General features: G+C 37.4%; 2 protein-coding genes across 3 annotated transcripts in view; both read right to left on the bottom strand.

The window, feature by feature from the left end:
* Positions 1–2446: 2446 nt before the first annotated feature.
* The window catches only part of LOC127810846 (OVARIAN TUMOR DOMAIN-containing deubiquitinating enzyme 11), a 40089-nt gene continuing 14985 nt past the window's right edge, over positions 2447–27550 (bottom strand). For both annotated transcript variants that reach the window (XM_052350413.1, XM_052350414.1), the window contains exons 3-10: positions 18123–18196; positions 17609–17663; positions 17325–17399; positions 12592–12665; positions 12461–12509; positions 4840–4924; positions 2881–2937; positions 2447–2773 (exon numbers count right to left, since the gene is read on the bottom strand). In XM_052350413.1, coding sequence (XP_052206373.1) covers positions 2730–2773; positions 2881–2937; positions 4840–4924; positions 12461–12509; positions 12592–12665; positions 17325–17399; positions 17609–17663; positions 18123–18196 — 513 coding nt within the window. In that variant the 3' untranslated portion in view covers positions 2447–2729. The remainder of the gene's footprint in view (positions 2774–2880; positions 2938–4839; positions 4925–12460; positions 12510–12591; positions 12666–17324; positions 17400–17608; positions 17664–18122; positions 18197–27550) is intronic.
* Positions 22927–25067, bottom strand: LOC127810847 (uncharacterized). Its single transcript, XM_052350416.1, has 2 exons — positions 23501–25067; positions 22927–23408 (listed from the first exon to the last, which is right to left on the bottom strand). The coding sequence occupies exons 1-2, from the start codon at positions 24093–24095 to the stop codon at positions 23401–23403; spliced, it is 603 nt and encodes a 200-aa protein (XP_052206376.1). The 5' UTR covers positions 24096–25067; the 3' UTR covers positions 22927–23400.

Below are 27550 nucleotides of genomic sequence, written 5' to 3'. Positions count from 1 at the left end.
TAACAGATATCCTTAACACTTATCTGTTAAAGATATCTATCATGACCACGACAAGAAACTAAAACAGTCGCAGTGAATATATCAGTCACGACCGCAATCAACGATGCCATGGCCCTATTGCAATCGTTTTTCTCATTTTCTTGTACATGACCGTCATTTGTCTCTTTTTCTCTCCCATCAATGCAAATACACATAGTATATGTATAATATATGATACGTAATGGAGAGAGAATGAGAGAGACTCATATCTCTTGAATCATAAACAATATATACACATGTATTTAGGTTATAGAGAATGGTAAAAGAATAAAAAAATGATAGATATATATATATATATATATATAGAGAGAGAGAGAGAGAGAGAGAGAGAGAGAGTAATAGAGAGAGAAAGAAAAATATCTATTGAAAAAAAAGAAGACGAAGAGGGATTGTAGGCTGATTTAAATCGGGGGCATTTTAATCAATTTAACTCTCAAAAGTCATAGTTTTGCAAAAAAAAAATTAAGAGTCTTATTTTTGCAAAGTTCTTTATCGGCCGTCCTATTTTTGCAAATTTCCCAAAAATCAAAGAACATAAATAATTTAGTTAGAACCCATTAAATTTAACGCCATTAGATTTAAGAAGAGAAAGAGAAGAAGAAAAAATCGATGACAAATCTAGTTAGTGTGTTGTGATAAATCTAGATCCGTTTGAAAAAGAAAAACTCAAATCTAAATTCAAGAAAAGAGTAAAAGAAGAAGTACAAAAATAAAAGAAGAAAAATGAGTTGATGATGAATCTAGATATAGATTTAAGAAGAGAAAAAAAAAAAGAATATGATAAAAGAAGAAATGGATAATGAACCCAACTTTGAGTTTATGGCATATGTATAGCAATGAACTTAGATCTAAGTTTGAGAAGAGAGATAGATTTACTACTATTGTCATTTTTATTGCTACTAACGATTTGAAAGGAAAAATAGAGAAATGATTTGAGAAGAGAAATAAATAAAAATAAAAAAATGAGAAAAATGAATTTAAGTATAAATATATTTTGGTCATTTTTCAATATTTAATAAAAAAAATTAAAACCTAACATTAAATCTCAAGGATACTTTATATTTTTTTCAAACATTAGGGGTAACCTAAACCTTAAGATTATATTTGTTAACTAAGATATAAACCGAAAAAATGTAGATTATGAAAACATGTTGGACAAAAGTGTTTTCTATTATATTTGTTAAATTTTTTAAAAAGAAGTCATATAACTTCTTATTTTGAACTTTCACGGTAAATTTATTTTTCTAATAATTTATTTTGAACTTTATTGATCGGTTATCTTAATAGAGTTTTATGTTACTTATTTTAACAAATATTATCTAAAAAAAAGAAGAATATTCTCTTTTGCTCACACTAAATTATTCAAATTATTTCTTCATCCGCTTCCTAACGGCGGATTAGTTTTGCTAATATAATAACAAAAAAACAAAGGTCCCAATTAGTTGTAACTTTATTAAGAAAAAAAATTAATTGCAATTCAAATGGCTTGAGAGTTGGTTCTTTGAGTTTAAATGTCTTGTGACCAACTTGTCCCTTTACTACCACAAGGTTGTAAAATGTATAGTTAAATATTTTATTTTTGATGGGTGGAAGTCTGAAATCTAGTCATTTGTTTTTGAAAGGTTAGAACTCATTTTTTTTTTTTTTTTGGTGTGGTTTAGAAAGTAAAAGTGAATTGGGCTTTCATAAAATGAAGAGAAGTATAATATTGTTAGTAAAATGAGACTAAAAAAGACTATATATTCTAAATGCAACTCACAATAAGGATCAACCTATATAAATAATAAAGGTCTACCTATTTATATAAATATAATTCTAAATACAATGTAAAGAGTGAGTCAATCTATATAAATAAAAAAAATTTAAACTAAATTTGATTGGAATAAACCTTTTATGACTCCTTCGCTTGAAAAGTCATTGACAGTTCTTTTGATTTGCTCATATAGATTTGTTATACATATTTAGGTGGGTTTTCAAATGATTTGCATAATTTTGGGAAAAGACATTTTTATTAAAAGATAATTTTTTACGTGATTGTACAAGCCTTGAAATCAAAACCTTTGACGATCATGGATGATTTTTATCGAGTTGGTTTCGTTATTCCTTGTGATTGAGTTGGTTATGGGTCTAAAATTCTAAACTTTGATTATGATTGAATATGAATTCATATAAAATCTGAACTAACTCAATCGGTGAAAATCTAGTATAAATCTTTTTGGCACATAAACCCTAGTACAAATTGCCATCCTAGCTATTTCAACAGCAAGCAAACAACTAACTAGGTTGTCGTAAGTATCATGGGCAGTCAATCCAATCCTTGAGGATATCAAATGCATCTGGATAGACATATATGCATCGGCCATTCAATTCAATCGATACGAAAATTGGGGAGGGGGGAGGGAACAAGTATCCGGAAGAGCAAATACTATTTTATTGTCTCATTCACTCTAGTATCACCTCTATATCTTATTAATGTCACAGAAGGAAGTCAGTTAACCAGGGGCAGTTCAGATGACCATCGCCCGGTTTCACTGCTCATGGAACCAAAAGTCAAGGGAACAAATGAATCTCACTTCTATACAAGTTCTCAGAAACTTTTAGGCTAGCTCACCAAAGCATCAAGTTATCATACTGGGGGCAGACCATAGGAGAATAACCCACAAATTCAATTATATAACATGCTGGAGTCTCTAGAATAGCCAATACTTTTTCTTGGGTGCTCTAGTTGGAACATCTGTAACATGTCAAGAACAAAGAATGGAAATAAGAAGTCTATAAGTAGACAAAACTGCACTGCAAATTTAGGATGATGAAGAAATAAAGGAAAGATAGATTCATTACCTCCATTTGCATACAATGAATTGTAGTGAACTTCGCTCCAAAAGCTCAGCCACAGCTCTACAGAGAACAAAAAATCATAAACAAATAGCTCATTCAGAAAAAGGTAAAAAGAAAAAGAAAAACACCAAATATAAACTTCTTCATTACATGTACTCTCCTAACTCATGCATTTATTGGTCTTCTCAATGTCCAAAGTCCAAACCATCTTAATTGCATTTTGTGCATCTTATTTTCAATTTGTCCACTCCAACTTTATTAGGGATAATCATGTTTCTAATTCTTTTCTTTTCTTTTTTGTATTGTTGCACATCCACTTTAACATTTTCATGTTAGCCTAATATTTTGCACATGGTGGTACTTAATTGCCAACCTTTTGTGCCATATAAGAAAGTTGGTCAAGCAGCCATTCCATAAAACTTTCCTTTTAACTTTAAAAGAATTTTACAAGTGCATAAAATTCAAGTACTCTTTCACTTTGCCTTGATTCTAAGTAATATCCCAATACTCTTCCATTCTTTTCAAACAATTGATCCAAGATAATATTTAATCTCCTAGTAAATGACATTCATGAGAATTCAAAAGCTTATCTGGAGAATTATGCTCATTGATTCAGAAACTTAACTAGGAATTTGGATTCTCTCAAATTATGAATCAATACCCTTGTGCTATTCTTAAGAACTATGGCTGCAAGAATTTGTTTGACCTAGGATCTCTGAAACTGAAATCAATAACCTTATGTCATTCTCAAGAAATATAACTGCGAATGTCCATCAGATCCACATGCAGCTAATCTTTCCTCTTCTTCCATCTCTAGTAAGAAAGACATGCATTCCAATGCCTCGTTGCCCTCATTTCTCCTTCTCTTTCTCCGATCCTTTTATGTAAACCATCAAATAATCTATTACCTTCTCCTCTATATTCCCATTTCTCCAAAAACACCCAAATCACTAAAGCAATTAAAACCAAGATATCTCTACCTCACTGCTTTACCTAGCCCCATTTCCATCTCCAGCTTGACATCCAAACCCTAAACCTATTAATCCCACCAAATAGTTCTAGCATTTTGACATCTCAAGTTCTTTTTGTAACATGGGAAATATGACCCTACTAGTTGAATGTCATTGGATCTCATCATTTCATTGTTAGATTGCAGAAGAAAAAAGTTAAAATCATGAATGTGCATGTGAAGGGAAGGATGAGAAAGAAAGAAGAATGTGTATTTGTATAAGATTAGCCCTTTTCATTACCATGACATCTACTAACTATAATCCACACTTTCAAAAACAAAAGGAGGTCCCTTCATTTTATGCTTTTTTCATAAAGAACTGACAGGACTAAATAAATGGTTGTTAGAACTAAGCTCTATTAGTGAATTCTCACAAGAAAAGGTACAAATTCAACTCAGATAAGTTCAAAAAGTTATCAAACATGGTTAACAAATATTCAACATCACGCGAATTGAGCAATTTCTTTAACACTTCCAAGTATTTCAGGTATTTTTCTATTCACAGTCAGTCCCAAACTCAGCTAAAGGAGGTTGCCATTAAGTGTCTGCAACCAGAATAAAATCATCAGCTCTTTTATTATGAATTCTGTATCAAGGAGTTGTTTTGGTGGTGTTGAGAAGAAATGTTAAATAGCTAAGCTGATAGCAGCTGGATAGCTTATAAGAATCCAGCTTATCCACATGGCATTTTTGTATTGGCTGTATCGACAGCTGGCTTCCGTTGTAATTCTTGTTATTCAGTTAGGATTTAGTTTCAGTTCGTGGCATCAGTATATAAGTTCAGTAGTATTTGCATTCTATTAGGTTTTTATTTTTCATTAAGAGAATCAAGTTTCCTGACTGAAACACAGTCTCTCTCTCTCTCACACACACACCTCTGTGCTCAGAATTCTCTCTGTTCTTCATGCTCTTTCAGATGGTTTAGCAAATTTTAAAGATTTATCATATGCTACCTTTGGTAGGATTCCTGTCCTTGGGAAGGATCTCAATGTAGCAGGTATCTCGAAAAGAAGTGACTAAGCAAATCTTGGCACCAAACTGCAAGAAATTCAATAAATAAGTCAGATCACTACAAAAAGATATATTTACTAAACACAAATGTTGCAGTATAAGTGGAATCAATCACCTCATGGACTAAGAGAGCAACAAAAAATTTTGAAGCTCAATCTATGTGTAGGCATATCCCGTGACAAAACATCTTGCCTATTGATATAGTTTTGAAACAGCTAAATTCCATGCTTGCTTAAATTTTAGTCATGAATTGCATTAGTAGAAGTTTTTGAAGAGAGAATGTGCATTAACTTTAAAATTGGTCAGTGTAGGCTAGCTATAGAACGCATGAGCATGGTACAAAACGAGATGAAGAAGAAGAAATTTGAAGAAAAGAGGGAAGACGAGGAAGAAACAAATAGAGAAGATACCACAAGAGGGAAGAATCTTAGAGATGGATTAAAAGAAACTTAACCATTGTTCTGTCAGGACCTCGTGTCCAGATGGGATTTCTCCTCTTGAAAGGAAAATTAGGGTTAAGAAAGGAAGAAAAAAGGGAAGAACAGAGAAAGAGAGAGACAAAAATGGAGTTATGGGCGAGAGAAGTCGAAGAGAGAGAAGGATATCAATTTGGTTATGAAATTCGTTAGTTTCTCTTATTGAATCGGGAGCTCTATATAGCCCCTCCTTCCTGCCAACCTCCGATGGTTACAATCCTTAACAACCTGATGATTACACCCTCCAACAGAACTAACAGCTACTACAACCTCCTAACTGCCACTAACAGCGTTAACAGTCTCTCGTTACAATATAACAGCACTAACTGCCTACTGTTACAATCATAGGAAAACAAAAATACAACTTTGTCCCAGGTTTCACATAGGGTCCTAACAATTAGCCCCGGGTTCCACATAGGGTCCTGACAATTACCCCCCTGTTGAGAACTTTCTTGCCCTCAAGAAAGAGAGAGAAGCATGGCCAATTGAGGAAACTGTTGTAATAGATCAGGGAGGTATTCCCACGTACTGTTGTCGGGGTGGAGATGAGTCCATTGAACCAACACTTGAGTAATAGGAGCTCCTTGCCTGTAGATCACCCGCTTATCCAATATCAAAGCTGGTTCCGCCAGAGAAGAAGCATTGAAACCCATATCTGACAAAGTAGAGGAAACCAGTTGTGCTCCTACAAACTTCTTGAGCAACGAGGCATGCAAAACTGGATGTATATGGGAATTGGCTAGTAACTGCAGTTGATAAGCAACGGTTCCAAATTTTGCTACAATTGGAAAGGGCCCAAAGAACTTGCAACTAAGCTTAGATACTTGGCTGTTAGCGAGGGCTCGCTGGTAAGAGTGCCTAAACTTCAAATAAGCCATGTCCTTGATTGAAAATACCTTCTCACTGCGTCGGTGATTAGCAAGTTGCTTCATCCAGTGTTGGGCTGAAGCCAACTCCTTCCTTAGGACCTTCAATACCTCCTGCTGTTGCTGTAAATAATCATCAACTGCAACTACTGATGAGGGTGGCAATGTGGAAGGCAAGTAGGAATGCTTATTATAGCCATATAGGGCATGAAAAGGAGACATCCTGATGGAGCTATGGTAGCACGAATTGTACCACCATTGCGCTAAGGAAAGCCACCAGTGCCAGGTCCGAGGCTGAGCGATGCAAAGACAACGTAAATAGGTTTCAAGGCATTGCTTTACCCTCTCCGTTTGGCTGTCCGTCTCTGGATGGTAGGCTGTGGACATTTGTAGACGAACTGCCAATGACTTGAACAGGTCCTGCCACCTAAGGCTAGTAAAAACCTTGTCCCGATCCGAGACTATAATCTTTGGCACCTCATGTAGGTTGACTACCTGATCCAAAAATATTCGAGCCACTTCTTGCGTTGTAAGGGGATGAGAGAGACCTATAAAGTGAGCAAACTTAGTGAACTGATCTACCACTACCGACATGCAAATTTTTCTCTCCAACCTTGGCAATCCTTCTACAAAGTCCATGGAAAGATAGGCCCATGCCTGCTCCGATCTTTCTAAGGGCTGCAACAACCCTAGGGTTGCCAGAGACTCATGCTTACAATGCTGGCACCCGTCACATGACATCACATATTCCTGTACACTCCTCTTAAGGCCAGACCAATAGAACAACTGCTTGACTTTGTGGTATGTGTTTCTTATGCCTGAATGTCCTCCCACTAGTGATCCATGTAAGGCCTGTAAAATTTTGGATTTAAGCTGACTGTAGTCCCCAATCACGATTCTACCATGAAATTTGATCATCCTTTAGATATAGTATACCCCAGTTTACAAGAGGGGTTGAGTAATAACTGCTCCTAGAACTCCTTCGTCCACCTAGCTAACGAATAACTCGTTATCACCTCTTGCATCCAGTCTGGGACGATGGTAGTAATGGTTGCAACCAACCCTTCCTCGAAACACTGAGACAACGCATCTCCGGCTGCATTTTCTTTTCCATGTCTATATTGAATTGTATAATCTAACCCCATCAATTTACCCATTCCCCTCATCTGTAGTTGAGTTTATAATTTCTGCTGTAAAAGAAACTTTAAACTCTTGTTATCGGTGCATATGACAAAGGTCCCACCTTCCAAATAATGCCGCCATTTCTCAACCGCTATCAATACCGCCAACAATTCCTTATTGTAGATGCTTAGCCCTACATGTTTAGGAGCTAAGGCTTGGACCAGCTAAGCTATAGGTCAACCCCCTTGTATAAGAACAACCCTTACTCTGACACTACTCACATCAGTCTCCAATACAAAAGGCTGACTAAAATCAAGTAAGGCCAAAATAGGAGCCTCACAGCCTCACTCATTGCCTTTTTCAACTTCTCAAATGCCTCTTCTGCTTGAGAATTCAATTGGAAGCTATCCTTTTTCAACAATTCCGTTAATGGTTTGCTGATGATCCCATAATTCTGCCCAAAACATCGGTAAAACCTTGTCAACCCCAGAAATCCTCGCACCGCCTTCACATTTGCAGGCTGAGGCCAATGCTGCATAGCAACCACCTTTTTTGGGTTTGTACTTAACTCCTTGGGTTGAGATGATGTGCCCCAAGTACTCAACCTGCCTTTGGGCAAAAGCACACTTCTGATTTCTTCACATATAATTGGTTGAACCTAAGGATCTCAAATGCAGTTCGGAGATGGCTGAGATGTTGGTCAAAAGTTGGGCTGTAAATCAGTATGTCATCAAAGAAAACCATGACGAATTTGCGTAAAAAAGGCTCAAAGATTTGGTTTATCAATGATTGGAAGGTTGTGGGGGTGTTTGTTAAACCAAAGGGCATAACATTGAACTCATAGTGCCCTTGGTGTGTTTGAAAGGCTGTTCTATAAATGTCTTTCGGCCTCATTCGGATTTGATGGTAACCAACCCGCAGGTCAAGTTTGGATAAAATGGTTGTATGTTTAAGTTCATCTAGGAGGCCTTCAATTATGGGTATAGGGAATTTATCTTTGATGGTGTTATAAAGTTTAATTGGTAGTAATCAATACAAAACCACCACGAACCGTCTTTCTTTTTGACAAGAAGGACAGGAGAAGTGAATGGACTATGGCTAGGTTGGATAATAGACTGTTGTAACATATCCTTGACAAGGTTTTTGATTCCAGTTTTTTGTTTGGGTAGATACCTATAGGAACGAACATTGACAGGTTCCGAATTAGGTTTAAGTGGAATGGCATGATCAAATGCACGTTGGGCAGGTAAAGATAAGGGTTCCGAAGAGATCCTTAATTCTTCCAACAGATTATGTAAAGAGTCAGATTTTTGTACTTGCCACGAGGATTGAACCGGGTTGCTTGTAAAGAGTCAGATTTTTGTACTTGCCACGAGGATTGAACCGGGCTGCTGACTGTTACCAGCAACTGTCCCCTCTGCGGTTGAATCTCCTCCTCTTCTCCAGTGGTTTGCAATGAAAACAGCTGCGCCACCTGGTTCAGCCTTGATTTTAATAGCCTTCCCAACTTCTTCCCAGTTATTATCTTGCATGACCCGTTGTCCATACTTCCAATCAAAGTCACTGCTCTTCTGTCTTTAGTGATAGTCACTTCCAACTTATTGAAATTGAAGCTGATGGGACTAATCGTCCGCATCCAATCCACTCCCAATACCACATCGCAGCCTCCAAGCTTCAATAGCCTTAGATCTGTCACAAACATCTCCCCTTGCATTTCCCAGTGAAAATTCATACAAACCAATCTACTTGCCATCTTTTCCCCATTGGCCACCGTTACCGTCAATGGCTGCACATTAGTGGTTGTACACCCCAACTCCTTGGTTGTCTTTTCGTCTAAAAAAGACTATGCGTGCTTCCACTATCGATCAAAACCATCAGTTTATGGTTTCTAGCCTTTCCTTCCACTTTGATAATTTTACTGTTCACCAACCCCCTCAATGCATCTAAGGAGATCTCTCCATCTCCTGCTTCTTCTTCCAGAATCTCTTCCTCATCCGGAGCTTCATCTGACGTGAATATTTCCTCGTCTCCTTCCAACATCAGCAGCTGTTTTCGACATTGGTGTCCTGGTATGTACCAATTTACACACTTGTAACAAGGCCAGCCTGCCTCCGTTGATCAAAGGTCTCCAATCGGCCCCCGAATGACTGATTCCCCACTGTCAAAAGAGAGATAACATTGGCTTTCACGCCTTGGCCAACTTTTACTGTCTCCTTACCACCCCCACGACTGAAAGCCACTTGATTGCTTTGGAAAAAAACTTATGTTTCTTCAACAAGGCTTTCACCAACATCTTCTGTAACCGAGCACCCCCTATTTGACTGATTTTGGTCATTGCATCTTGACCACCAGCCTAAGTTCATCGTTCAAAACGCTAATGAAACTTGAAACAAAATAGGCCTCACTCAAACCAGGATTCAACATATGCATAATGGACTTAAGTTCTTCAAACTTCTCTTGATATTGCTGAACCATCCCCACCTATTTCAACTTATTATTCTGGTCCCCAAACCTAGTATAGAATTCCTCAATGAAATCTGACTAGTTACTACCTTCTTGCGACTCATACCAATCCTGAAACCAAGAGTCAGCCACGTCATTTGGGTAGGTTGCCCGCCAAAGTGATCTTCTGATGCTCCGGAGTTTGATAAAGAACAAATACCTTTTCACACCCTCGGATCCACCACCGTGGATTCTGTCCTTCAAACATAGGCAAATCCAATTTTGGCATAGGGAATTGAGGATGGAACAGTGTGGCTTGCACTCCCAGCCTCTTGCTTGTTGCTCAATCCTCAAGCACCTCTTCCATTGCTATTGTTTTTGCTTCTAGATCCATCATTCCCACCGTCCTAGGGCTTAGTCCGAGCCTAGGCGAAACCAGCTCAGATCGTTCCTTCGGAGGAAAATCAGGAGACAGTTGTACTTGATTTTGTCCTGCGAACATTAGCATAAAGCTTTGCATCTGTTCCCGAACTTCTCGGATCTGGCTCGTCACTTCCTCACACATATGTGAGAATGCCTAGTCCAGCTTCCGATCAATCGCTTCGTCGATGGCTCCAATCCTCCCTCGCACGTCGGACATCGCTGCATTCACTTGTTGAAGTTGCGCCTCCATCTACTTCATTCTTGTGCCATTTGCCATCGTTTCTTGCTTTGAAGTAAACTGCTATAGGCCAAGGTTCGAGCTCTGATACCAATTTGTCAGGACCTCGTGTCCTGACAGGGGGGGATTTCTCCTCGAGAGGAAAATTAGGGTTAAGAAAGGGAGAAAGGAGGGAAGAACGAAGGAAGAGAGAAACGAAAGCAGAGAGTTCTGGGGGAGAGAAGTCAAAGAGAGAGAAGGATGTCAATTTGGTTATGAAATTCGTTAGGTTCTCTTATTGAATTGGGAGCTCTATATAGCCCCTCCTTCCCGCCAACCTCCTATGGTTACAATCCTTAACAACTTGATGATTACACCCTCTAACAGAACTAACAGCTACTACAACCTCCTAACTGCCACTAATAGCGTTAACCGTCTCTTGTTACAATATAATAGCTCTAACCACCTACTAATACAATCATAGGAAAAACAAAAATACAAATTTTCCCCAGGTTCCACATAGGGTCTCGACATGTTCTTCCTCCAATTCTCTTCACATGTTCTTTATGTACTAAAATTTCCACTAGCACAATTTTTTAGTTAGTCTCTTCCTAATTCCATATTATGCAACAACCCTTCTTTTTTCCTACATCATATTATTGAAGCATGGAAACTCCAAAATGGGAAATGTGTAGTGGGCATGACAAATTGCATTTCTATTTGCTGAATACTCATGGAATGCAGCAAGATACATGTGACACGTCGTCTAGTGTGTCCAATAAAAAATAGTTAGTTGAAAATTGGTCCTATTTGAAAGTTGAAAGTACAGAAATACTTTATTGGGGTTTTTTATGAATGTTAGATTACCAATTATACTTAACTCTTTCCTCTTTATTCTAGCAATGAATGAACTCTTCAAGCATATCTAATATAAGGTTCCCAGGTGTATATTATTTCCAGATGGCCTTATCTTGGTGGATGCAACAAAGAAAAGTAAATACTACGCTGTGAGTTACAGATTGATACATTAAAATCTAGAGATTTCAAGTTGAGCAGTCAAAAACTATCTATATGGCATTTAAGTTTAGTAAAAATAGAAGTGTAGTGCTTGTGTGAGTTTTAAAGATCAAGTTATTCAAGAAAAAAAAAAAAAAGATCCATTCAGATGACTCAAAATCAATTCTGCAAAAACATGAGATTATTAAAGATACTAAGTAATCAGAGCAAGATGGTCAAAGAGAGAAGTGCTTTCAATATTTTATGTGATTGTAGAATCCCTTAAAAAGTTAAAAATAAATGTTCTACAAGATGGCCATACAAACAATTTTGTTATATGGCACAAAGGCAAAAAGTTTAGGTAGATAACTACCAGCATATGCAAAATATGAGCATAATTGAGGAGAGGATGTTACTAGAATATTTACGGATCTTTTATATATTCCTTGTAATCTTTCCATTGTTGTTTCTTACTATTGATTAGTCTTTGAATGGAATTAGAGGTGGTCTTTTTATCTCTTTTTTTTTAGTGATAGAATAGAGCAAGTAGTCAGATGTAAGAGAATGTCTAGAAATTTCCATTGTAGGATTTAGAATATATTGGTGCTGGTCTATTCTTTTTATTAAAATCCAAGTGGAAGAGTTTATATTAATTGGGTGAGGAAAAAGAAGACTGCCCCTTTGGTGCTTTGCTAGGTAAGGTATACAAAGAAAAAGTTTATTTGACATTATTGACAAAGGTTACAATAAAACTTACCAAACAGTATATGTGGAGTTTACAAATGCTGGAAAATCAGCCTTTCTCATGCGCCCCCCCCCCCCCCCCCCCCCCCCCTTTTAATAAGTAATGTTGAAATATATTCACCACCTCACTATTTCTACCATTTTTTCTCTCATAGCCAGACATCATCCATGCAATGAAGAATGCACTATGATAAGAAATTTGTAGAGTAGAATAGAAACAGACATAAAAATTGTTCCTCGAATAGTAACAAGAAAATAATAATAATAATTGACTTACACGGTCTGCTGCTGCTTGTAAGGTAATATGATCCCCCCATTCCCCCAATCTAGTGCCAGAGAAAAACTTGGATAAGGATAGGATTACACACTAATCAAGAACCATGAAAACATGCTATAAACAGTTCTGACTTTTTCATCTTCTTTAGGTAGCTTTTGTACTTCAACGGCACATAACCTTCATATAACTTTCTGAATTTCTTTAGCTGAAAAGAATTTGAGAGATTAAAGTAAGCAAATATTGCCATAACAATAAAACTTTAATAAACAACAGAGGAAAATTCTGGATTGCTGTATGTGTTTTTAAATTCAAGGTTATTAGCACATGTTAATTAGACTATTTTTTATAATAATCACTTCCCACATCCTCCCTAACTATAGAGTACAAAGACAACTGGTGTATTTTTGAAGAAGAAGTCTAGTTATACTGTTTAGTGGACAATCTACCAAGAGAACAATGTGGATGGTAAAAATGGTTTGCTTTTGGGGTCAGGATGGAGCCCCCATCTCTGCCTCAAGTGCGGATACAGTGACCAAACTGCATCACACACTGTCATATGATAGTAAAGAACAATTAGATGAAGTAGGATAGATGTATATGGTATATCAAGGATACATGTTTTGTCCAGCATAAAGTTAAGAGTTACCATTAGAAATCTGAATGTACCCTTAATAACCTGGAGAGAGAGAGAGAGAGAGAGAGAGAGAGATGCCAAGTATCAAGGCTCAATTATTTATAGAGATGGATATTGAGGAGAAATGGCATGTAAATTACAAAGACAGAGGTACATTTGAGGAGTCCATCTCCATGATTATGAGATCATGTCAACCAAGAAGGCTTCATAAGAAACAGACAAGACAACAGACTAGCATGGGATTACTATCTGCAATAAACAGTAATAATCCCATTAAAAAGGAGTTACAACATCCAAGTTGAAGAGGCATCAATAATGGGATATGACAGGACAGGAATTAGCCAAGAGAATGTGGATATTACATCGGATGTCATTTTAAAAAAATTATAGTAGTGAATTAAGCAAAAGGTCAAAAACAACTGTATAGGCAATGCTCCATTGAATTGAATAAATGATTTGAGGCGCCCATGCATAAAATTAACTAGGCCCACTTGACAATAAAGCATATATTGTTGCAAAGAAATTCCCTGCAGTTCTTATGTTTTTGCATAGGAACTCCACTACTATGATCGACTTACATTTGAAACATCATTAGTTATTCTTGGCAGCTCAAACGTGAACCCATACTAGAGACTGATGAAGCAAGGTTTCTATCATGCCATAAACTCTTAAATAAACCTTTAGAAATTTTACAATAGAATAATCCCCGATAAATATATGAACATGTGTATTGATATCATAGTTCTACAGTCGACACAAAACAGATCACCCTTAAAGTTGAGGTCATCCATTAGCTGCTTGTCAAGAAAACCACGCTTCATGAACATTTGTTAAGCATAACCAATTTTAGAACAATATTCAAATCAAACTCAAAATGGAGGAGGAGGGTTGTGTTAGGTAGCTGACAGCCAACGTAAAATTTAGTCGGATCCAAAACATAAATTTTAGACAAATTATGAAAAATCGTTTGGGCGTGGGCGTAACCCTTCATAGCGAGGTGCTACACTGCCCGCGTATAGTGTCAAGTGAGCTAGGGCCGCTGCATCGGCGCCCGGATGTAGTGACAAATGAGCAAGGGTTCCCGCATTTGCTTGGACGGATGTGGGTAAAGAAGTTAGTCCAAAATCAAAACCAAAAACAAAAACAAAAACAAAAACAAAATCAAAATAAAAAACAAAATCAAATTCAAAGTCAAAGCCAAAAACAAAATCATAGATTAAGGATTGGGTCATGGAACATAGGAACATTAACAAGCAAAGCTATGGAAGTGGTAGATGTGATGATTAAGAGAAAGATTAATATTATGTGCCTTCAAGAGATGAGATGGGTAGGGAAAAAAGAAAAAATTTTGCCAGAAAATGAATATAAAATATGGTACACAGGAAATGATCGAGCAAAAAATGGAGTGGGGATTATTATGGATAAAATCTTAGTAGATGAGGTAGTGGATGTAAAGAGAATAGGGGATAGGATTATTATGGTGAAGGTTATTCTAGAAAGAATGACTATTAATATCTTTAGTACATATGCACCACAAGCGGCGTTAGGTGAGGAGATAAAAACAAAATTTTGGAAGGACCTAGAGGGACTCATACAAATGATACCAAGAGGAGAAAAAGTGATTATAGGAGGTGACTTAAATGGTCACGTGGGTAGAGACGGAAACGGCTATAGAGAGGTACATGGAGGGTATGGATTCGGGGAAATTAATAATGAGGGTAAGTCTATTCTAGATTTTGCAATGACATATGGGCTCATCATAACCAATACTAGGTTCAAAAAACAGGATGAACACTTAATCACATATAAAAATGTCACATCAAGCACCCAAATAGATTATTTCCTCATGAGACAAGAGGACTGGGTATGTTGTAGGGAATGTAAGGTGATACCGGGAGAGTGTTTGACTACTCAACATAGACTTCTAGTACTTGACGTCCAAGTAAGAAATTGGAAGAGAAAAAATCATATAAAACAAAATCCAAGAATTAGGTGGTGGGATTTAAAAGGGGAGAAACAACTAATCTTCAAAAAAAAATTAATGGGTAGAAGAGAATGGAATGGAGAAGGACAAACAAACCAAATGTGGAGAGAAATGGCTAATGCCCTGAGAAGCACAGTAAAGGTAGTGCTTGGAGAGACAAATGGTAGAGCCCCTAACCTTAAGGAGTCTTGGTGGTGGAATGAAGAAGTACAATTGAAAATTAAAAATAAGAAAAATTGCTATAAGGCTGTATATTAGTGCAACAATGAAGAAAATAAAAAAAATTACAAAGAATCAAAAAAGGCAGCAAAAAAAGCTATTAGTGAAGCAAGGTCAAAAGCATACGAGAATCTATATAAACGACTTGATACAAAAGATGGAGAAAGGGATATATATAAATTAGCTAAAGCAAGAGAAAGAAAAATAAGGGATTTAAATCAAGTGAAATGCATAAAAGATGAAAATCAAAATGTATTAGTGAATGAGGGAGCGATTAAGGAGAGATGGAAGGAGTATTTCACAAAATTATTCAATGATGATGGCGACACAAGAGTTAGGTTGGGACATCTTAGTAACTCCGAAGGGAACGTGAGCTATACATTTTATCGACGCATAAATCCAAATGAAATAAGATAAGCATTAAAAAAGATGAAAAATCATAAGACGGTGGGATCGGATAATATACCAATAGAAGCATGGAAATGCATGGGAGAAGAGGGCATCTCTTGGCTAATGAAATTATTTAACGCGATTCTTAAATTAAAAAAGATGCCAGATGGGTGGAGGAAGAGTACTTTGGTTCCTATATATAAGAACAAAGGAGATGTTCAAAACTGTGAAAATTACAGAGGAATTAAGTTAATGAGCCATACCATGAAACTCTGGGAGAGAGTAATAGAGCAGAGGCTCAGAAAAGAAACAGAGGTCTCGGAAAATCAGTTTGGTTTCATGCCTGGTAGGTCAACAATGGAAGCTAATATACCTACTAAGACGCCTAATGGAAAGGTATCGGGAGCATCAGAAGGACCTACATATGGTGTTTATAGATATAGAAAAGGCCTATGATAGGGTCCCTAGAGAAGTATTATGGAGGGTTTTAGAGAAGAAAGGAGTTCGAATAGCCTATATACAAGCCCTTAAGGACATGTATCATGGTGCAGAGACAAGGGTCAGAACATGCGGAGGGGATACTGAACCGTTTAAAATTACAATAGGATTACATCAAGGTTCTGCACTAAGTCCATACTTATTTGCTTTAGTAATGGATGAACTCACTAAAGATATTTAGACAGAGGTGCCATGGTGTATGCTATTTGCAGACGACATAGTGTTGGTAGATGAAACAAAAGAAGGAGTGAACACTAAGCTTGAGTCATGGAGAAACAATTTAGAATCTAAGGGATTTAAATTAAACAGAAAGAAAACAGAATATATAGAATGTAAATTTAGTAAGAATGCAAGAATGGAGGATGTTATAATAAAATTGGAAGACCAAATCTTACAAAGAAAAGATCATTTTCGATATTTGGGATCAGTGATTCAAAAAGATGGAGAAATTCACAAGGATGTCACACATAGAATTAAGGCAGGTTGGCTAAAATGGAGAAATGCATCGGGGGTGTTATGTGATGGTAAAATTTCATTAAAACTGAAAGGAAAATTTTATAGGACAGCTATAAGACCAGTTTTGTTGTATGGCTTAGAATGTTGGGTAGTCAAATACCAACATGAGTAAAAGACAAGCGTAGCAGAGATGAGGATGTTAAGATGGATGTGCGGCCATATAAGAAAAGATAAAATTAGAAATGAAATTATTTGTAATAAGGTAGAAGTAGTGCCAATAGAGGAGAAGATGAGAGAGACTAGACTAAGATGGTTTGGTCATGTGAAAAGGAGACCAAGAGACGCTCCTGTGAAGAGAGTTGATGAAATGAAACAATTAGTCAAAAAAAGAGATAGAGGCAGACCTAAGAAGACTTTGGGAGAGACATTAAAGTTTGATATGAAGTGTATGGACCTCAATGAAGATATAACAAAAGACAGAAATACATGGAAGTCTAGAATTCATGTAGTCGACCCCACATAGTGGGATAAAGACTGGATATGTTGTTGTTGTATTCAAATCAAACTCAAAACTATTGTAGGTAGAAGCAATGAATCAACCCGCTTACATAATTAACTCATGATCCTTGTAGTATATAGATCAATATTAAGGGAAGTACATGAAAGAGTTATCTGAAAAATACCTGCTTGATCACATCCTTTCTTACATGTTTGTGGTAATCTGGATCGCCAAACAGCTGATCGGCAAGGGCTCGAAACTGTAAGTCAAATAGAACACATTACAAGCATATCAAGAAGGGAACAAACAATAGTACTAGTAATAATGATATTATTAGAATGGAAAGCACAAACTGGTAAGAAAACAAAAAGAAATATCATTTAGCCCCCAAAAGCATTAAGATGTATCAATGCACAAATGGGTACACTAAAAGTGGCAAAACTAAACAAAATTACATAAGTGCCTGACCTGACAATTTCCATCTCCCTCTATTTGTAGTTCTGCTAAGTCATATGTAGTCAACCTGAATGACAATAAAGCTGTCATGATTATACTAAATCAGAACAAATTAATACAAAACCCATAACATTAACACTATTATAATCATGTCCCTCAGCAATGACTTCTTTCTTATGATGTGGCAACAAGAATATCGCAAAGAAAGTATTCCGCATTATTTGGAGGCAATAGAATAGAAGCGTGATTATAGTAGAAAATACAAAACAACCAAAAACTATTGAGGACTTAAAGGCATAGTGGCATTGATATTTCTAAGTTAATGAATTTTCAAAACCATGCTAAAAACTCAACAAACTAATGTACAAGAGAATATTGGAAAAAGAGGCTCAATCATGGGGTCCCTGCTATATTAAAAGAAAAAAGAAAAAAATAAAGTTGTTAGCAATTAGGTATGAAAACCAGCAAGCATATACAATCAAATAGAATGCATATAACTATATAAGCAATAGATATAAATCAAAACCTTTCAGACAGCCTCTCATGGTTTAATGTTGCATCATTTACATCAGGTATTTCGCCATTAACTCGGGGATTGTGCTGCCAAGACAGTAAACTAATAAGTAAATGCAAAACCATAATTTCCAAAAAAAAAAAAAAAACAGGACTATTATTTCTAATACATATATACTGCTAACTTTTATATCATTTATTGCTGCCGATATAAATATTTCATATACAGATATTTTTGATAAATTCCAGTGACAATACATACACAACCACCAGAAAGAACACCACAGTCATAACAAAGGGAACAAAGATTAAGGGGTTCTACAAGAAGTTTTGGAATGTAGAATGTGAAGAAATGTTTTCCTTAGCCAACCACACCTAGTGGGATTTAGGCTTGTAATTGTTGTGGTCCATGAATGCTCAGGTTTGTGTATATGCACACAATCTCGTTGTGGTGCATATCATAAAATGATAACCCCAGCCCCAACTTCCTTTTTCCTTCTTCAACCACAGTGGACATAGACCGACAGCTTCCCCAGTAATAGGATAGGCTTGGAAGGGTCTTAGACTTCACAGAGGAGACAATCAAAAGAAGACCAGAGCATAGATAATGTAACAACATGTATATTTTGTCCAAGGATGAGAATCCCATAGTGTGTGAGTTAGCTCCAGTAATTGGCATTTAATTAAGTGATTATTGTTAGTATAAAGTGTATAGCATAAAGGCATTTATGTAAATATGTTTATATTCTCATTCCTATATTCTTTAACCTAGTGTGTGTGTGTATATATATATAATACTTAGGACCATACAATCGGATTGATTAATGCTTTTCTAGATGGTATCAGAGAAAACTACAGAGTTGGGCATCAACTTTCTTCCATATAGCCTCCTTGGCCCTGTCCCATAAACCACAACTCAACAGATGCAACAAAAAATTTTGAGTTCCAATCAATTTCTCAGTGGTGATAGTAGGAGTTCCTAAGAACACAGGAGAAGACACACTAGAACCACTACATTTGGGAACAAGAACAACACTAGAGGGACCCTCAGTTGTAGTCATAATGTGGATCTGATTCTACTGCTGATTTATCAGGTGGGCAATAATCGCAAGATTATTTCAGTATCTGATGCTGACTTATCAGGAAGGTAATCATCTATGGTCTGGAACAGTCTCTATGTGCTTGGTTTGGACAGGTTTTAGTATGCTAATGCAAAAATTTGGCATGATTCCAAGTGAGGCAAATCATTCTATTTTCTATTGTCATACTTTATCCCATCTCTGCATTTATTGATGTCTGTGTGGATGGCATAGCCATTACTGCGGATGATCAGGACAGTATTTCTCAACTGAAACAACATTTGTTTATGTGAATAATGGTAGCTAATTCAGAAGATGGTGTTTACCTTCCATAGAGGAAATATGTTTTAGACATCCTTGAAGAAACATGTATGTTGGGTTCTCTTAGAAATAATCAAAGACAATTTGTCTTAATTTATTGAAATGAGCAAGAACAACATCCTCTTTTAAGGAGAGGATTATAAACAAAAAAGGAAGGAAATAATCTAAATATTGACAACATCCTAAACTACATCTTTGACTTACTATATTTACATATTATTTACATAAAACTCAGATCCTAGAATATTCTAGGATCAAGGACAAATCTCCCTTGATTTTAGCATATTTCCAGCACTCTCTCTCAATCTGGCTTGTAGATGTCTTCCATAGCTAGCTTGCCAATAAATTTATCAAATTGCTTCTTGTGAAGACCCTTAGTTAGAACATCAACAATTTGTTCAGTTGTTGGAAGATATGGCATGCATATTATTCTAGCATCGAGCTTCTCCTTGATGAAATGTTTGTCCACTTCTATATGTTTCGTACAATCATGCAACACCAGATTATGAGCAATAGAGATGGCAGCCTTGTTGTCACAATAGACTTTTATAGGTTTTGATTGAGGAAATTTCAGCTCTTCAAGTATCCTTTTGATCCACATCCCCTCACAGATTCCATGAGCAACAGCTCTGAATTCTGCTTCTACACTACTTCTAGCCACCACATTTTGTTTTTTGCTTCGCCAGGTGACAAGGTTTCCCCCAACAAACGAACAATAGCTTGAAGTAGATCTCCTATCATTAACACTTCTTGCCCAATCTGCATTAGTGTAGATCTCAACTTGTAGGTGGCCATGTTTCTTGAATAGTAAGCCTCTTCCAGGAGTCCCTTTCAGATTTCTTAGGATTCTGTAGACTGCTTCAAAATGCTCTGACCCTAGTGAGTGCATAAATCGACTCACCACACTCACTACAAAAGCAATGTCGGGTCGTGTATGAGACAAGTAGATTAATCTGTCCACAAGTCTCTGATATTTTTTCCTATCCTTTACTTCTTCAACTTTGACAGCATATAGTTTCACATTGGGCTCAATGGGAGTTTCTGACACCTTGCAGCTGAGTAATCCTATTTCTCCAAGAAGGTCAAGAGCATATTTTCTCTGATTGACAAAGATGCCTTCTTTGGATCTTGCAAGCTCCATTCCAATGAAGTATTTTAGGATTCCCAGGTCTTTGATTTGGAACTCATTTGCAAGTTCCTGCTTGAGGACTGCTAACTCTCTCTTATTATTACCGGTTAAAATAATGTCATTAACATAAATAATCAAAATTGCAACTTTACCATCCTTTGAGTGTTTATAAAATATAGTGTGATCTGCCTGACTTTGAAGGAAGCCATAACTGGTAACTGCCTTTCCAAAGCGTTCGAACCATGCTCTTGGAGACTGTTTGAGACCATACAGAGATTTCTTCGGTCTACATACTTTGTCACTCCCAAGTTTATTTTCGAATCCAGGAGATAAACTCATAAAGACCTCATATTCAAGATCACCGTTAAGAAACGCATTTTTGACATCAAGTTGGTGTAGAGGCCAATCTGAATTTACTGCAAGAGACAACAGGACTCTGATAGAGTTTATTTTTGCCACAGGAGCAAAGGTCTCCTGATAATCAATCCCATAAGTCTGGATGAAGCCTTTAACCACCAGTCTGGCTTTGTACCTGTCAACACTCCCGTCAACCTTACATTTTATTGTAAACACCCATTTACACCCTACTATTTTTTTGTCTCTGGACAAGTTAACTATCTCCCAAGTACCACTTCTCCTTAGAGCATTCATCTCCTCTATAACTGCTAATTTCTAGTTTGAATCATCCAAAGCTTCCTGTATATTCCTTGGCACAAACAAGTGTGAAATCCTAGATGTGAAAGCCTTATGATTCTTAGATAATATGTGGTAGGAGAGGTATTTAGCAATAGGATATTTAGTGCAACTTCTGACGCCTTTCCTAATTGCTATAGGAATATCAAGATCAGAAATAGTAGATAAATGATTGGAAATAGTTGAAGAATCAATTTTGGAACTATTAGGTAAAGTAGAGGGAGGTAGACTAGAAGTTGAAGTGGGAGTTCTTGAACTTACAGTGCCATTTATCAGGTTTCAGACTGGTTTTGTGCAGAATTGACACTCAAGTCTTTGTTCTTTTGATGAAATCTCTTCTTGGTATAAACCTGAAGCTCAGAATTTAGATCATTATGATCAGTTTGTAGTAATTCTCCCCCTACCCACGAAACCCCTTTACTTGGCATCAAAGAACCAAAATCTCCTAGGTGACCATTATCAGAAACATGTGGTTCCTAAGTAGGCCAAATTGCATTTGGAAGGGGGACAAAAACATCCCAAAAATTGTCTACAGCTTCATGGTTCTCCCCCCGAAGGGAATTTTTGATAAAATAGGGTTTGTTTTCAACAAATGAGACATCCATACTCATGTGAGTCTTTTTTGTGAGAGGATCATCACACTTATAGCCTTTTTTATGAGAGGTATAACCCAAGAAAACACATTTGACAGCCCTAAGATCAAGTTTTGAGCGAAATTGAGTAGGTATATGAACATACACAGTACATCCAAAAACTTTGTTGGGAAGGTCCGAATGTAATCTAGTGTTGGGAAAAATGTCTTTGAGGCACTCAAGGGGTGTTTGGTACTTTAATACTTTAGTAGGTATCCTATTTATCAAATAGGACGCCGTCAAAATAGCTTCGCCCCATAAATATTTTGGAACATGCATAGAAAACATGATGGCACGTGCTACTTCGAGTAAATGTTGATTTTTACGTTCAGCAATGGCATTTTGTTGAGGAGTATACCGACAAGTAGTTTGGTGGTGAATACCTTTGGTTTTCAAAAAATCCCCCAAGTGCTCATTGAAATACTCGGTGCCATTGTCAAAGTGTAAAATGTCAATTTTGGTTTGAAATTGGTTTTCAATCATAGTGTAAAAGTTTTTTAATAAAGTTTCCACTTCAGATTTTTTGTGTATCAAATAAACCCAACACAAACGGGTATGATCGTCTATAAAGGTAACATACCATTTCTTTCCAGATAGAGTAGAAATTTTAGATGGGCCCCGAACATCACTATGAATTATATAAAAAGGTTTGGATGCTTGGTAGTGTTTTGGTAAATATGTAGAACGATAATTTTTTGCCAAGATGCAACTTTCACATTGAAAAGAAGAACAATCCATTCCTTTAAATAATTCAGGAAATAAATGTTTCATATAGGTAAAACTAGGATGTCCTAGTCTAAGATGCCATAGCATAATTGTGTCTTGAACAGGAATTGAACTAGTACTACTAAAGCCTTGAGCTTTTTTATTACCAGAAGACTTTTCACCAAAGTAGTAAAGACCTTCAATCATCCTAGCACGCCTAATCATCGTCCCCAAGTTCTGGTCCTGAAATTCACAATAGGATTCAAAGAAAGTACCACGACAGTTAGAGTCTTTGCAAAGTTTACTAATTGACAAATGATTGCAGGCCAAGTTAGGAACATGAAGAACATAATGGAGATTAATTTTTTCGGTTAGTTAAATAAGACCTTTTCCTGCAATAGATGAAAATCTACCATCGGCAATTCTAATTTTTTCATTTCCAGAGATAGGAGAATAGGTATTAAATAAATAAGGAGAACTAGTCATATGATCGGAGGCTCCAGAATCAATAACCCATGGAGAGGAATGTAGACAAGAAAGAGCTTTAGGTTTTCTACCTGTGTGTGCCAAGGAAACACTAGGAATACCAGATGAGGAATTGGATTGTAACAGCTTCAAGAGTTGATCAATCTGCTCTTTGTTGAAGTGACCTGTGTCAACCTCATTCGCAGTAGGGACCCCATGGTTACTACTCTTATCTCCTTGCTTGTTGCTCTTCCAATTGGCAGCTGCCTACAAGGCTGCACATTACCAGCATAGAAGTAATGAGCGGTCTCGAGTCTGGTGTGACCATTGCAACAAGCCAACAAGACAGAATTTTCAATTGACTCACCAGCAGTTTTTTTGCCAAGCATGACACTCCTTCGGCTTTCTTCTCTTATAACCTTAGCAAATACTTCACCAATGGGAGGTAAGGGGGATCGGCCAATAATCCTCCCTTGCACCTCATCAAACTCAATATTAAGGCCAGCAAGAAACTTGTAAATACGGTCATCTTCAACCATTTTCTTGTGGTGGTTGCAATCTTCAGTAGATTTCCACTCATAAGTGTTGAAGAGGTCAAGATCTTGCCACAGTCTCTTCAAGGAATGGAAGTATTTAGTAATAGAATCGTCTCCTTGCCGAATCTCTCCCAGCTTCAGAGTTAACTCAAAAACCTGAGATTGGTTACTTAGGTCAGAGTACATCTGATTTACATTATCCCATAACTCCTTTGTAGTAGGATAACACATATAATTGGAACTGATATCTTCATCTATGGAATTAACCAGCCATGTCATGACCATAGAGTTTTTAGCATCCCAAACAGAGTGTGCTGGGTCATCCACTGCAGGTTCCTTCTTGTCGCCAGTAATGTAGCCAATTTTTCCTTGCCTGCGGATATTACATTCGAACAGATTGAGACCAGTGAAGAAAATTATCACCATTTAAACGAATGGTGGTGATTTGGACAGAATGGGTACTTGAATGGTTTGGATGGGTCGCTGGATATTTTGTTTGGATAGTAGCGACAGGATTTAAGGATGTTTCGGAAGTGACTTCCGACATAACTTACACATTGGAAGAGGAAAAAAACAAGAAGGAAAGGAAGCAAGTAAGGTTACCAAGATGTGGGAGATGGCTGCAAAATTGGTTGTTGTCAATGTAAGGTGCCAGCAAGCAGAAGGCAGTCGTAGTTCTTTGCATAAGCGGTTGCAACAGTAATGTTGTGAATGACTGTGGCCGCTGTGTTGTGCAAAAGAAACAGTTGCGGCAGTGCTTTCTAGTGGCTGCAACTGCAGTGGCTGTGATGTGCGGCTACGTTGCGCTGTGAAGTAACAGTGATTGAAGCTGGTCAAGGTAGAGAGGTCGTAAGCAATTGGCAGTGGCTGAAGCGAACACAACTAACCCAATTGGAGTGGGTGTCACCGTTCGAAATGAAGAGCTTGCACTCGCCCAGTGGAAGCTTGCACTCGCAGGCGGTAGAAAGAGACCTGGCGGTTGACGATAGAGGACGCGACAGAGAAGATGACCTTGAGTCGATCTTGGGTGGCCGCGACCAGTAGATTCAAGCTTGGCAATGGCTGGGAATTGCCGAATCCGGGCATCAGCGACCAATCGAGAGGCCAATAGAGGAGGCGTAGACGGTTGTGCGAAGAGCCTCACACGGAATGGATGGCTGGGATTTAATCCAGCTCTGATACCATCTTAGAAATAATCAAAGACAATTTGTCTTAATTTATTGAAATGAGCAAGAACAACATCCTCTTTTAAGGAGAGGATTATAAACAAAAAAGGAAGGAAATAATCTAAATATTGACAGCATCCTAAACTACATCCTTGACTTACTATATTTACATATTATTTACATAAAACTTAGATCCTAGAATATTCTAGGATCAAGGACAAATCTCCCTTGATTTTAGCATATTTCCAGCAGGTTCTAAAACTGTGGACACTCCCATGGTTCCAAATGTCAAACTTCTATCATACAGGGGGAGTTATTATCTGATCTTGGAAGATACCAGAGACTTGTTAGAGAATTGAAATATTCTACAATTCTGAGTGTATGTGCATGTTCTTGAAGTGATTTAAGGCCAAATCGATGAACAACCATGGTAGAAAGTCAATTTTGAGATCAACTAGGCCTAGGTAGAACTAAAAGTCAATTGAGGTGGATTGTGGAAAATAGAATGGACCAAACAAATGGTAGTTGACTAAGAATCAACCGTGGAGAATGTCTGAATTTGAGATGTGGACAGCCAACCTGGAAAGTCGAATACAAGATTGACTATTCTAGCTAGTTGGCAAGGGAATGGTAGGGCTCTTGGAGGTGGGACCAGCTTAGGTTCTTTGAGGATAGATATTGTATTTCTTTAGTTCTACAAATTTTATGCTTTTGAACTAATGAACTGATATTATTCCTGTGTCGAGGGACTTAATATAAGCCTAAGAGACTTTGTGAGCTAGGTATTGTCACGACCCTTGGGGTATTATAGGGGCAAAGCTGTAATTAATTACCATTGTTGGTTAGGAAATGCTGTTAGTTCTGTTGTAGTGCACATGGGTGCTGTTCCTAGACTCTACTTCCAGTTAAACAACCTATAAATAGGCCCTAGTATGGAGAGAAATGTGTTAGAATGATATAGTGAATTCATATTTCCCTCACTTTCTCTCTCTCATTCTTCCTTGTTTTCCCTCCTTTCTCTTGATTTATGGTCTGTCTCTCCCTCCAGTTCTTTTCCATTTCTCTCCCGAATTCTTCCCATTTCCTTCCTAGACCCTAGCTAAACCCCAGGGTGACAGGTATGTAGTGGTTTAGGCCTGTTTGCTTGAGGCATTAAACTTTGTCTTGAAGCTGTTGTGATTGAAGTTTTGAGTTGTTTAAGGTTATTCATCTGAAACCATGGTTATGTACTGCCTTAAATTGCCTTTATTTGATGATTTGGAGCTCCTTTAATTACTTAAACTTTGTTCTATGGTGGACTAGCAGGGGTAAAGCAAAGAAATGGAAAAGCAGTGCTCTAACCGGGGGCAGCCAGTTTATCTGTTCTCCTTTATGTTGTCTGACTTGGAATCTACAGGTTCAAATGAGCAGGAGATTTGGGATGAAAGCTTTCAAAAGAAATGGAGACATAAACTACATAAAACATGTACATGCAAGTGAAGAGAAAGCTTCTGTAGGGGTCAAGATTCCTAACAGTTTAGAGAAAAAGCTCCAAAACTGGTATACAACTCTTGAATGTGATTTTTGATATGATGGCAAAGCCCGAAGTGAAGAAAAATCCTCTAAGGTACTTCCCTATGGGCAGCTTGGCCTATAGTGAGTTTTGAGGTAGATAGACTGAAAGGGCTTTTTACACTTCATACAAGGTTTAGATCATTTTTGAAAAATTCCAAAAAATAAGCAATAAGTCCTAAACATACTAGGTTGTCAAACGACGTAAAGGAGGCCGAACTTTGCTGAATTTGCTGCTGATTTTGTTGCTATTAATTGTATTCTTTTATTGCTTTTAATTGTACTTTCTTTTTCCAACTGGGTAACTGGTTAACTAGTATAGCCAGGTGTAAAGGTGACTATAATAGGACTAAATAGTTGGTTATAGGAGAGATGATCTGTTGTGGCAGCACCCCTAGAGCAAACTATATAAGCTCTTGAATCCTACAGTAAGAGGCAATCGAAAATCAATCAAGAAATCAGATTTCTTCTTCTCTCAAACTTTTCTCTCTTCAATCTTTCTCTCTTACTCTCTTCTTCACTCTCCCTCCGTTCTTCTTCACTGTTCTCCAGCACACCCTTCTAATTCACATTGAATTAGAAGAGTTGCTATTGTCATAGCATTTGATTCCAACAAGAAGCTTGTTAGCGACGTGGGAGATGGCTGAGGGGACTCGCATGAAGAATATGGAGTCACAACTCCAACAAGTTAATTTGGCCATGGGGGAGTCCCAAAACTGGGTGGACCGATTGGAATAGGGCTCCGAGAAGAACTATGATGCGATAGGCGGACTAGAGCAAAGGTTAGAAGGCAGACTAAATCAGATGAGGGAAGACATCAACCAAGTGAGGGAAGAGATGGGAAATCAGCTTTAACAGTTCATGTTGATGTTTACCCAGCAAAATCAAGTAAGAATGGCCCCTGACTTTCCCCTAGAACTAGAACATAATCAATTTTACATAATGAGAGGGTAAATCGGGGAAATGGGACATCTGAAATTGAAGTAGAATAGGAGGATGAGGTTGAAACTATGACAAGAAGAGGTCATGAGGACCGGGTTAATCCACCTCAACCAGGGTTCCTCATGCCTCGGATGAAAATACTTATGTTTGAGGGAACTAATCCTAGATGATGGGTTAGGAAGTGTGAACAATTGTTTGAATGGTACAATGTGCCTAGGGAGA

This window comes from Diospyros lotus, chromosome 10, assembly GCF_014633365.1.
Source record: "Diospyros lotus cultivar Yz01 chromosome 10, ASM1463336v1, whole genome shotgun sequence".
In the NCBI taxonomy this organism is placed as follows: domain Eukaryota; kingdom Viridiplantae; phylum Streptophyta; class Magnoliopsida; order Ericales; family Ebenaceae; genus Diospyros; species Diospyros lotus.
This window is presented reverse-complemented; position numbering and strand designations above follow the sequence as displayed.